The following is a 12,674-nucleotide window of genomic DNA, read 5'->3' as shown; positions in this document are numbered from 1 at the left end:
ATAAATAATCTTCTTTAGCCTCCTTCCTCAATCACTCCCAGTTCCCCTGCTCAGTGTCAGGCCTTTTTGGATTTTTTCAAGGATAAAATTGACAGTATTTACCAACACTTTCATTCTGAAATTCATTCTTCTGTCTCGCAAGTAGCTCTTTCTCATAAAGCTGACTGCTGTCTCTCTGCTTTCTCTCCTGTTGATTCTTCTAAAGTATTGGAAATTATGACTAGTCCTCGTCCTCCTCATGTCTGCTGGACCCTGCACCCACTGCACTTCTTAAATCCTGTGTATCTGCTATCTCCCCTTATATTGCTCATATGATTAATCAGTGTTTTGCTTTAGGCACTGTTCCCATCTCCCTCAAAATTGCTTCTGTTACACCAATACTAAAGAAATCTGGTCTAGATTCTTTTTCACTGTCCAATTACAGACCCATTTCAAATCTCCCTTTCCTAGCTAAAGTAATGGAGTGAGTTGTAGCCTCTCAGCTTCATACTTTCCTTGCTCATAATGATCTCTATGAACCCTTTCAGTCAGGCTTTCACAATCTGCATAGCACTGAATTTGCTCTCTTAAGAGTTGTTAATGACCTCCTGCTCTCAGCTGATGCTGGCCATCTCAATGTCCTTGTTCTCTTGGACCTCACAGCTGCCTTTGACACTGTACATCATGAGATACTCATTTCCAGACTATCTTCTTTTGGTATTACTGGCTTAGCTTTAGCCTGGTTTCAGTCATATCTAGCAAACAGGCAACAGTTAATCTCTTTTGGTATTCATAAATCATCCACTGTTACTGTTGCTCAAGGTGTGCCTCAGGGTTTTATCTTTGGTCCCCTTCTTTTTATATTATATATTTCTCTTATAGGCCAGATTATTCGTAACCATTGCCTTAACTTTCATTGTTATGCTGATGACATTCAAATCTACATCACTATTACACCTTCCGTAGCCTCTGTTCAGCTGCTAAGGACTTGCATCACTGACCCTTAAGCAATGGTTGCATAAGAACTGCCTTAAACTTAATGCTAGCAAAATGGAGGTTCTATTAGTAGGTACCAAAAGACAGGTTCTGAACTTCTCCAGTTTCACTATTAATGAAATGGTGTGTCTATTAGTCCTTCCCAAGTTTATAAAAAACCTTGGAGTTCTCTTTGAGTCCACCCTTACGTTTGAACCCCATTTAAAACTATTTACTGAGAATGCTTTCTTTCACCTCCGCAATATTGCACGTCTCCGCCCTCTTCTCTTGGAAACTGATGCCAAAATGTTGGTCAATGTGTTTATTTTTTCTCATCTTGACTATTGCAATTCTCTCTTTTATGGTCTCCCTGCCACATTGCTCAATCGCCTGCAGCACATCCAAAACTCAGCAGCTAGAGTCCTCACACTCGCCAAGCGCACTGCTCACATTACTCCTGTTTTACAGCAACTGCATTGGTTGTCAGTTATTTCTCGGATTAAATACAAAATCTTGCTTTTAACCTATAAAGCTCTTCATGGTTTCGCCCCTTCCTATCTCTGTGAGCTAATTCATTTGTACTGTCTCTGCCGCTCCCTCAGATCTTCTGTCTGTGGACTTCTGACTGTCCCACGTTTTAAACAGGCATCTCTGGGTGGCAGATCTTTCGGTGTTGCTGCTCCTAGGCTTTGGAACTCGTTACCACAATCGCTTGAATCGTGATTGTTCCACTCTCTCTTCCTTCAAAGCTAACTTGAAAACTTTTTTCTCTTTTCCTCACACTACTCTTCCCAGTGTGGCTTTTTTTGGGTAACTCCTGTGTAAAGCGTCCTTGGGTTTGTGAAAGGTGCTGTATAAATCAAACTTATTATTATTTCATGTTTGCTTAATTCAAATAATTCAAACAAATGACATATTAAGTGTGAGCTGGAAATTGCTGAGCTAAATAAAGCCTTATTGCATTAAATCTGAGAATCAGCAGTAATGAATTACACTTCATTTATGACTCTTTTGCCCATTCTTCTTTACAGGCCATGAAGAGATTTTACTACATATCATGCAGCACTACAGCTCTGCTGACGATGCTGATCTTAGCCTCTGTGAAAGATAGCAAATGTATACCAGACCCTCATCAGAGAGAGCTTTTACTCCAAGAGGAAGCCTCCAGGCAGATCGGTGGCAGAGTGGAGCTCAGTGCAGCAGAACGTCGACTTGACTCACTCTTGCATAAACTGAAAGAGCGGGAGATAATGGCTCCATGTTTCCCTCCAGCAATGCACTTCTTTAAAGCAAAGCCCTACATCCAAATGAGTCCTGTGTTTAAAATACTAAAAAAAATGCCAAAAGGTATTTTTGTGAATCTCTAACTCCTTATCTAAAATGTACCAAATTTCCTCAAGGACTCCCAACAAGCCTACATTGGGTTTATTTGGTTCTATTTGTACCATCTATAGTATAATGATTCCTGATCTAGGTTACTGAGCTTTTAGAAACTTGAGACATTAAGAATTTACACTGAGTGTTCCAGAGGACTGAATTGAGAACTGAGTAGGTCATGACCACAAAATTCTACTATCTGTTCCTTTAAGGTGCTATCCTACATGTACACAGCACTGCTTTGGTAAGTGTGGATTGGCTCGTGATGAATGTAACATATCGGCCTCACTGCTACGTTTGTTTCACATGGACGGGACGTGTGCAGTTCATATTCTCAGCACGACAGCCATTACCACGTTTGGGTTGCTCTCGATGGAACCTATTGGAGAACCTGAGGGCCACTCTCAGTGATGTAACAACTTTTGACAAGAGGTGATCTACTCTAGCACATAAACAAACAAACAAATTTATTTTTAAAAAATGAGAAGCAGAGAATAGTCTTTATAAACCACCTACTGGAGTGTTTAATGTTTTATTAAGATAGCAGTGCTGATACTTGTAACTGTTTGAACTGATTTGGTTGTTAATGCATATAAGTGTTGAATCAGAGCAATCTTGTCCATGATAAGAGTAGTATGATATACAAACCCAGTCTTACGTTCCTCTAAAATGTATTAAATAAAGCCTGAAAATATAAAATCCTCACTCTCTATTCCTGATCTTAAGAACTTATTTAAGAATCTGAAGAAACTTATGAATGTGATACATTTCATACTTGGTTTGGAGGAAGCTGTGTTTTATATTTCTTCAGATTCACCTGTTTAACAGAGACCTACAGGTTTTGTGCCCAAATACACTAGTTTGGTATTAGGAGCTATCCATAATTCCCTCTATCTTGACTAGAGCCCCAGTCCCAGTTGAAGAGAAGCAGCCACATTGCATGATGCTGCCACCACCATGCTTCAGCGTGGGTTCATTCTTTGGATGATAAGCTGTCTTGTTTGTTTGTTTGGTTTTGTGCACCAAACATATATTTTAGAATTATGCTCAAAAAGTTCTACCATGGAAGAACTTGGAGAAGAACTTGGTTTAAGCAGGCTTGAATGCTTTTTGTTCTTGAGGAACTGCTTCAGTCTAGCCACCCTACCCCAAGTACAGACACATGAACAATACAAGGGATTGTTAAGTAAGGTCAATCTAATCTTTTCCACATTTTCCTCTCAGTCTGATGCAGAACCTCACGCTGTTCACTGAGGACCCTGATGTAAAATACCCAACTCAGGATGAAGTGTGGAATCAGTTTGAGCAAACATTTCATTCAATCTCAGGGCTGGTCTCATATGCACCTGTTTTTAAAGAGTGCATTTACCAAGGCCTCCTGCAACTCTACAATGACAATATCTTGTATTTGGAGCTGAGGTCTGGCCTTTCCCAGGTTGGTGAATATTGAGTATGGTTATTCAGGAAGTCATAGTGTACGTAAAGATGTATTCATTTCCAGGCAAGGTTTGTAACTGACTAAATGATGCTGCTTTTTTAGCAATACTAAGCATGATTTTCTGCTTCAGATATATGAACTTGATGGCACCATTTATGACAGAGAATGGTCTATTCAAACCTACAAAAATGTAACAGAGCAGTTCACGCTGGAGCATCCAGATTTCATTGGAATTCGAATAATTGTTTCTGTCAATAGGTAAGCTGACATGGAATTACATTTGACAAGTTGTTCTGGTACAACAATTCCAGAAACTTGTAGACTTGACCCAAGTTGCACTGAAGCTGTTTTGTCTGATTTTCCTGGCTGAAAACTTGAAGACTCTTTTTATGTTGATTTTTGTTGATGTTGACTGTCACTCATCTGTATATCTTGTGAATGCTTTGCTGTTTTGAGATGCATCTCTTCTGCTTCCTTGTACAGATTACAGAACTTGTCCAAGGTCAAAATAGCAGTAAGAGATACTATTGAGATGCAAAAACGATATCCAGAGATTATTGCTGGCTTTGATCTGGTGAAATCCTTTACATGACTTTATGCCAAATCCATAGTAGAAATACATCTGGTAATGAAATTCTGTTACGATCTACAGTAATTTAATTATCTAAATTTGGGATTATCTTTTGCTTTAGGTTGGGCGTGAGGATAAAGGAAATTCCATCTGGTATTTTCGAGATGCTCTATCAATTCCTGCTGAAGTGAAAGCCAAACTTTCCTACTTTTTCCATGCAGGCGAGACTGGTAAGTGTCATATTAATATATTACATATACAGTCAATATAACTCACATTCAAATGTTTACAAAAGAAGATATTTTGTTCTGATTTCTTCATAAATACTTCACAACATCCTGCCGAAAAAAAAAATTAAATCTCTGAAAAAGTTCATAATTAAAAGGAAAATAAATGAGTTGTTTAAAGGAACATCTTGCGATTTACACTGTGATTTATAGTATCTTTTGCATGAATTATAGTGTGTTTAAATGCATCTCAATCCACTTTATATCCCTCAGTGCAGGCATATTTGGACAGTCCTGCTTATACAATTGATCAGACTCTCAAACTGCCTTTATTCTTTGGAGAGAATTGGCATTAAGGGATAACTTATAGGTTTAGCAAAAATAAATAAATAAAAAAACACCTCATATTAGGCAACCATTTGGGCACTCCATCATGTTTCTTCTTATACTGTATAGGGCCACCCAGTAGGGCAGTGCTCCATTTTATCTACAGTCCCATATCAGAAAAAGTTGGGGCGGTATGGAAAAATGCGAATGAAAAAGAAAGCAATGATTTCTAAATTTATTTGACTTGTATTTCAGTGCACCCAGAATGAACTCAAGATGGTTTGTCTGGTCAAGTTAGTTTCATTTGTTAATATACATCCATTCCTGCATTTCAGGCCTGTAACACATTCCAAAAAAAGTTGGGATGGGGGCAATTTAGGGTTAGTAATGAGGTAAAGCAATTAAATAATGATGTGATTTGAAACAGGTGATGTCAACAGGTGATTGTAATCATGATTTGGTACAAAATCAGTATCCAGGAAAGGCCTAGTCTTTGAGGAGCAAAGATGGGCTGAGGATCTCCAGTTTGTCAACAAATGTCTCATCTCATCTCATTATCTCTAGCCACTTTATCCTTCTACAGGGTCGCAGGCAAGCTGGAGCCTATCCCAGCTGACTACGGGCGAAAGGCGGGGTACACCCTGGACAAGTCGCCAGGTCATCACAGGGCTGACACATAGACACAGACAACCATTCACACTCACATTCACACCTACGGTCAATTTAGAGTCACCAGTTAACCTAACCTGCATGTCTTTGGACTGTGGGGGAAACCGGAGCACCCGGAGGAAACCCACGCGGACACGGGGAGAACATGCAAACTCCACACAGAAAGGCCCTCGCCGGCCCCGGGGCTCGAACCCAGGACCTTCTTGCTGTGAGGCGACAGCGCTAACCACTACACCACCGTGCCGCCCGTCAACAAATGTGTGAGAAAATTATTGAGGTGTTTAAAAAGAATATTCCTCAGAGAAATATAGGAAGAGATTTGGATATTTAACCCTCTACGATGCATGATATCATTAGAAGATTCAAGGTATCTGGAGGAATTTCAGTGCATAAAGAGCAAGGGCACAAGCCAAAGCTGAACACTTGTCATCTCCAATCCCTCAGACAGCACTGCATCAAGAACAGTCATTCATTTATAGCTGATATAATCACATGGGCTCGGGATTACTCTGGCAAACCTTTATCAAGCACTATGATATGGAGTTACATCCACAAATGCCAGTTAAAACTTTACTGTATAAAAAGGAAGCTTTATCTTAACTGTGTTCAGAAGCACCATTGACTTCTTTGGGCTTGGAGGCATCTGGGATGGACCATCACACAGTGGAAACGTGTACTGTGGTGAGATGAATCAGTATTCCAGATCTGATTTGGATGAAATGGACATGGTGTGTTTTGGACCAAAGATGAAAAGGACCATCCAAACTGTTACCAGCAACAAGTCGAAAAGCCAGGGTCTGTCATGATATGGGGTTATGTCAGTGCCCTTGGCAAAGGTAACTTGCACTTCTGTGATGGCAACATTAATGCAGAAAAGTACATTGAGATTTTGGAGCAACATATGCTGCCTTCAAGAAGACATCTTTTCCAGGGAGATTTCAAAACACAATGCAAAACCACATTCTGCTCACGTTACAAAGGCATGGCTCTGGAAGAACAGGGTGTCTGTCTCCTCTGTCCCCAATAGAGAATGTGTGGAGAATTCTGAAATGAAAAATATGACCACGATGATCCTGTACTATTGCACACCTTCAGACCTGTTTGCAGGAAGAATGGGACAAAATCACACCTGAAACACTTCAACACTTGGTGTTTCCAATCCCTAAACATTTTTTAAGTGTTGTAAGAAGGAGTGGAAACACTATAAAGTGGTAAATGCTTTACCGTCCCAACTTTTTTGAAATATGTTGCAAGAATCAGAATTAAAATAAGTGTTTATTCTAAAAAGCTATAAAATTCATGAGGTAAAACATCACATAATGTGCTACTGTATTGCTTTGAGTGCAATACAGGTCAAATATTATTTACAAATCATTGTTTTCAGTTTTAACTTCAATTTGAACATACCCTCCCAACTTTTTCTGATTTAGGCTTGGACCACAGGGGCACCCTCAAGAGCACTTTCACACTTTCCCTATGGGGGCATCAGCAATGTACACCCCAGTTCCTCCAGTGTTATGTAATGCCTCATTGTGTGTTTTCCTGTCCACATACTCACAGCCAAGATCCTACAGCTCTGGATGTGTGCCAAAGTTTCCTGCACCTTCTTTAATGTCCACGTAAAGGACTCATGCCCTGTCTGAGACCTGGTACTGGCTGATACATGCCATATCAGAGCTCTAGATGGCAAGAGCTGCATTAACGAAATGACAGATAATAAAACATCCAATAAAAGCAGTGCTTAAATAACTATGAAGGTACTTGTGACTGGTTTGAAGAAACTGCAGTTTGAAGAGTTCATTAGATGAATGTCATTGGGAATAATAGCAGTATGATATAATGACACTAACGACACCAGATAAATCTCATCAGAAATATTCAGTCAAAAAAAAATGTAAATCACATTTGCAAACTGCTCCCCCATTACAGTCTCTGAAATAAGTGGTCTGCCCAAATATCAATCAATAAAAATGCAGGGATATGGATTTTTGGGTTTATCCTATTAAAATCTTCTTCTGAAAATGGGTTTAAAAAGTATCTTTTTTTTATTCTATCCACATTCACTGGATATGAGCAATTGCACGCTCTGATAGCCTAGTAGTAGAGTAGCCAATCAGCTACTCTACTGTGAGTAGAGAAAAACAAAATGGCGGAGCACATTGCTGAATCAACTGAGGACAAAATAAAAACTCTACTTGAAAATAAAACCCCCCAAAATACAAAAAAAGCAACAAAATATGGAATAAAAGTATTTGATGGTAAGAACATATCTCATTCTCATCTCATTCTCATTATCTCTAGCCGCTTTATCCTTCTACAGGGTCGCAGGCAAGCTGGAGCCTATCCCAGCTGACTACGGGTGAAAGGCGGGGTACACCCTGGACAAGTCGCCAGGTCATCACAGGGCTAAGAACATATCTTTTTTCAAGAATTATTATTATTATTATTATTATTATAATAGCATTTTTCACAAATTGCTACTGTTATTTCGCCGGTTTGTTTACATTCTAAGCAGAAATGATTTTGTCAGACGTTTTGTACAAAGTTTTTATTTATTGAATTTGCCAAAAATAAAAATGCTCTGTTTCTCAAAATCCAGTGAATGATAGAATAAAACAATTATTCCACTCCATCTCGTTGTACATGGCTTATAGCCAACTCGGTGCTATGTGCCTCGTTGGCTATCAGCTCATGTAAGACTCTGATTTCATGGAATAACTTAATTATTGAGTATAATTAAGGATTGTACCACCCAAACACCTTCTCAAATACACCCTTATTGCTTAGAAAATTGTTTTATTAGTGATAAATTGGTGAAATGGTCATGTAGTAGTTAGCGCTGTTCCTTCATGGCAAGAAGGTTCTGGATTTGAATCTGCTGGTCAGCAGGGGCCTGTCTGCATGGAGTTTGCATGTTCTTGCCATGCCTGGCTACTCTAAATTGCCTATAGGTGTGATGGTGAGTGTGTCTCTCCGTGTTAGCCCTACAATATAGATTGGCGACCTGTCCAGGGTGAACCCTGACTTTCATCCAGTGTCAACTGGGATTGGCTTCAGCTCATCCATGACACTCCGTAGGATAAATGGCATAGAAAATGGATGGATGGATTAGTGATAAATGACCTGCATTTAAGCTTTAGTATAACGAACATCTTAAAGTTTGAACGTATTTGGTCTCCTTTTTTGTTCAGTCTGAGGTGATCTATAGCTTCTATATGCATACAAATACATCTGAATGCATTATATCCTTATACTTTTGAGACTCACTTAACTATAAACTAATCCCTAATGTTACTTTGATATAAACATATTGTAATATGGATGTATTTAATATAGATTATCATCTTGTTTATACTGTAGTGTGTGTTTATAGACTTATATGGCACAGATGTTGACAGGAACATTCTGGATGCTCTGTTATTCAACACTACGCGTATTGGGCATGGTTTTGCCTTGGCGCACCATCCCCTGGCTAAAGAGCTCTCCAGAAAACTGGGAGTGCCAGTGGAAGTATGTCCTATATCCAACCAGGTATGGCATCAGTATCAAGTGTTGATAAAGCAAATAGACTGCACACAAATACCGTATCCCTATAGCTATTTAGCTAAATATGAACGTTTTATTGTCTTTGTGGTGCTTTGATTCAATTATAGGCTCCCTTAGTCCCTTCCATTTAAATACCACTAACATATCAGAATCACTTTATTCACAAAATACTGACATACAAATGTGCCATGATTAGTTGAATCACACACATCAGAAAACAGTTGAAGAAAAAATGCCCAGCTACATTCTGTATGAAGACTATTCATGAAATAGTGATGATATAATTATCAGTTTAATGAGCATGGGTTTTTGAAATTAGCATGAAAATCTGCAAGTTCAGTTGATTGTGCAAAACACCAGCCTTTAAAGGCACATTTTATAGGAGTAGTTTTCTTGTACCCCTTTTCAACCAACAGGGAATGGGTTCCGTTCTTGTTTGTGCACCAAATTTTGTACTGTTCAGAGCATTTCAACCAAAAATAAATTGGTTCGAAACCTGAAAAGTTAGTTCCCAGCTGGAACCAAAATATAGCTGTTTTTTCCAGCACGAACCGTGACATCAGTGGTCGTGTCATTAGTTTGAAGAGGAAGCAGAGTGCAGCAATGGAGAACGCAACGGAAAAGGATATATCTTCAGAAAAAATGGACCGAAAACAAATATCTGTAATAACAGAACAAAAGTTTGCAGGTAATCAATATGCTCTGATATATTGCTGCTACTGTTTACTCCTGTTGTGAATTGCGCAATGCCCTCCATTGATGATGCATCATTGATTTACTACGGTTCTGAGCAAAGCTAGTCCTCTAGCTGGCACCAAGGTTCAAAGAATCTTGAACAGAACTGGTTCCAGAACCCTTTCCCTGTTGGTCAAAAAGTGGTATTGGTGGTGGTCCACTATGGCCAAAAGTATGTGGACACCTGCTATCACACCCATATGTGTTTTTTCTCCCAACAAAGTTGGAAGTACACAGTTGCATAGAATGTCTTTGTATCCTGTAGCATTACCATTTCCCCTTCACTGGAACTGAGACTGAAACCTGTTCCAGCATCACAATGATCCTGTACACAAAGCGAGCGCCATGAAGACATGGTGTGTTAAAGTTGGAGTGGAAGAAGTCAAGTGTCCTGCACAGAACCCTGACTGAACATCTTTGACATGAACTGGAACACCAACTGAACCCCAGACCTCCTCATCCAACATCAGTACCTGATCTCAGCAATGCTCTTGTATCTGAATGATCTGAGCTGAAAGAGTGGAGCTTATTATAACAGCAAACACACAGGGTGACGAAATCTGTAATGAGATGTTCAACAAGCACATATGAATATGGTGGTCAGGTGTCCACATGCTTTTGTGTGTATATATAGTGCATATGGCTACCTGTCCTCCTCTTCACGAATGTCGTGGTGGATTTATATGTATTGTAGGTGCTGAAGCTGGTCTCAGATCTGCGAAATCACCCCGCTGCAGTGTTGATGTCAGAGGGCCATCCCATGGTGGTGAGCTCTGATGATCCGGCCTTGTTTGGCACAACTGGACTCACCTATGATTTCTATGAAGTCTTTGTAGGAATTGGAGGTCTGAGTGCCAATGTAGGCACGCTGAAGGAGTTGGCAATGAATTCAATCAGGTGAATGACTTTGCTTTGTAATTAGATTAAAGCTTTTTTTTATATTTGAAAGAAATTTCTGACTGATTTGTTTTGTTTGTATACAGGTACAGTTCCTTGCCAGCAGTGCTTAAGGATAAGGCCATGGCCTTATGGCAGCAAAAGTGGAACAAATTTATATCGGAGTATTCACCATAGTTACTGAAAGTTGAAGAAAACACTTGAATGACATTTTCACACTGAAAAGAAAAAAACAACCACAACAACAACAACAACCACCAACTCTCTGGTGAAGCCATAGTTTATTGGAGTACTGTTGCAGAGATCCTTTGGCTAGTTGACTAAATCCTGACCTTCATGTTTTCTAAAAGTCTCCATCACATAGGGCTGGGTGATATTGTGATAATTTATGTTACAATATGCTTTTCTGAAATAAAGTGGAACTTGTGGTTTTCTTTTATAATAAAAACACAATTCAAGAACAGAATTTTAATGTCAGTTTTAAGCGACATTAACATTGAATGACTACAAATCTGGCCTCCAGTTCATTAACTTTTGTTAACTCCCAGTAAAGTTGCTACGACTATGAACAGTTTTCAGTGTAGTCTTTTCTGAACACCTCAAAACTGAGCCTTCCAATAAATATCACTCCACTGCCTCTATCCACACAATAATACATTACTTACAATAATGCAGAGCAATGTTTTTTTTTATTTCTGATCTGTGAAAACGTGATAAGACGTGTATAAAATAAACATGCATTCTGCCTGATCAATACGTGTCTTCTTTTCAGACAGTTGATCAAATGTTACGTGGCGAAATAAAGCCAGATCATTGTCTATATTGTTTAAGTTGTGTGGAAAAAATTGGCCAGGAATTTGTTTCTATGCATCATCAAACTTATTTGATGAACAAAAGTTTTTTTTTTTTTAATAATAACAGGTTAATTTTTTTTAAAGCAAGAAGGAAAAATAATGTGCAGGAACTTTTAATCTCAACACTAGGTGCATGGTCAAAAGTATGTGGATACCTGACTACACCCGTATCTGATTCTTCCTCAAACTGTTTCTATTGTGTATGAACAGGCAGATTAATGTAAGTAATTAATGTATTTATAACCAACCAGAAATCTAACTTATAAAAGAAAGAGACACAACATGTAACAAAATGTGCCGCATGTTTGAACCATCCTAATTCCGTGCAAAACCCATGTTTCGAATCTTTGATTTAGTTTGGAGCAATTGATTCATTTTACTTGAATGGTTCAAATGTACTGGACTTCCCATCACCCTCTTTAACAATTTTGCAGTGTACAAATTGGCAGTCAGGAGAGATTTCGATTGAAACATGACAAGGATTTAATTTACACCTTTAATTCTCACTACACGCCGAAGACAAATAAAAGACAAAATATGTAGATTGGACGTTTTTCAATTAAAAAAAGTGAAGACAGTTATGAAAAAAAAGATATTGGCTAGACAGATACAATTATGTTCAGTATAATGATTTTTTTTAAACAAAAAGCTTCTACTGTGCTACAGTGTTGGGGTGCAGGGGTTTTACTCGAGCCAGGCGGGACAGTCCTAATCGTAGACCAAGTCCAGGGGACTTCACAGGAGGACTCTGACATGAGCTAGGGCTTCTTCCTACCAGACCTGATAACATCCAATGAAAAAAAAATTAACAGATCATTTGCTTAGGTCTTAGATAGCGGAATTAATAATTAGTATACCTCAATATGATACATATTTCTAGAGTAAAGCATCAGTTTGCTTTGTAGATAAAAATTCAGACATTCAGACAATAGGATACATCCCTTGCAGAGAGAGACGGCTGTTTGTACATGATTATCAACTGCACAAGATTCACTTTAAAGAAGTCATCGTTGTCTACATATGCATGCATTCTATACACGCCTTACTAGGAGGAGTCCATTTTGGCATTCTGCCCCCAG

General features: G+C 38.8%; 1 protein-coding gene across 3 annotated transcripts in view; it reads left to right on the top strand.

Moving 5' to 3' along the window:
- The window catches only part of LOC132869588 (adenosine deaminase 2-A-like), a 29,356-nt gene extending 17,880 nt beyond the window's left edge, over nucleotides 1-11,476 (top strand). For 2 of the 3 annotated variants that reach the window (XM_060902848.1, XM_060902849.1), the window contains exons 2-10: nucleotides 1,986-2,301; nucleotides 2,544-2,763; nucleotides 3,556-3,766; nucleotides 3,900-4,027; nucleotides 4,253-4,343; nucleotides 4,462-4,570; nucleotides 8,937-9,094; nucleotides 10,539-10,741; nucleotides 10,828-11,476. In XM_060902848.1, the coding sequence (XP_060758831.1) occupies nucleotides 1,986-2,301; nucleotides 2,544-2,763; nucleotides 3,556-3,766; nucleotides 3,900-4,027; nucleotides 4,253-4,343; nucleotides 4,462-4,570; nucleotides 8,937-9,094; nucleotides 10,539-10,741; nucleotides 10,828-10,918 (1,527 nt within the window). In that variant the 3' untranslated portion in view covers nucleotides 10,919-11,476. Of the gene's footprint in view, nucleotides 1-1,556; nucleotides 1,802-1,985; nucleotides 2,302-2,543; nucleotides 2,764-3,555; nucleotides 3,767-3,899; nucleotides 4,028-4,252; nucleotides 4,344-4,461; nucleotides 4,571-8,936; nucleotides 9,095-10,538; nucleotides 10,742-10,827 lie in introns of all 3 variants that reach the window. The other variant, XM_060902850.1, reaches the window with a different exon arrangement.
- The last annotated feature ends 1,198 nt before the right edge of the window (nucleotides 11,477-12,674 follow it).

This window comes from Neoarius graeffei, chromosome 21 (assembly GCF_027579695.1).
Source record: "Neoarius graeffei isolate fNeoGra1 chromosome 21, fNeoGra1.pri, whole genome shotgun sequence".
Taxonomy (NCBI): Eukaryota; Metazoa; Chordata; class Actinopteri; order Siluriformes; family Ariidae; genus Neoarius; species Neoarius graeffei.
The sequence above is the reverse complement of the archived record's forward strand: the minus strand, read 5'-3'. Positions and strand labels throughout refer to the sequence as shown.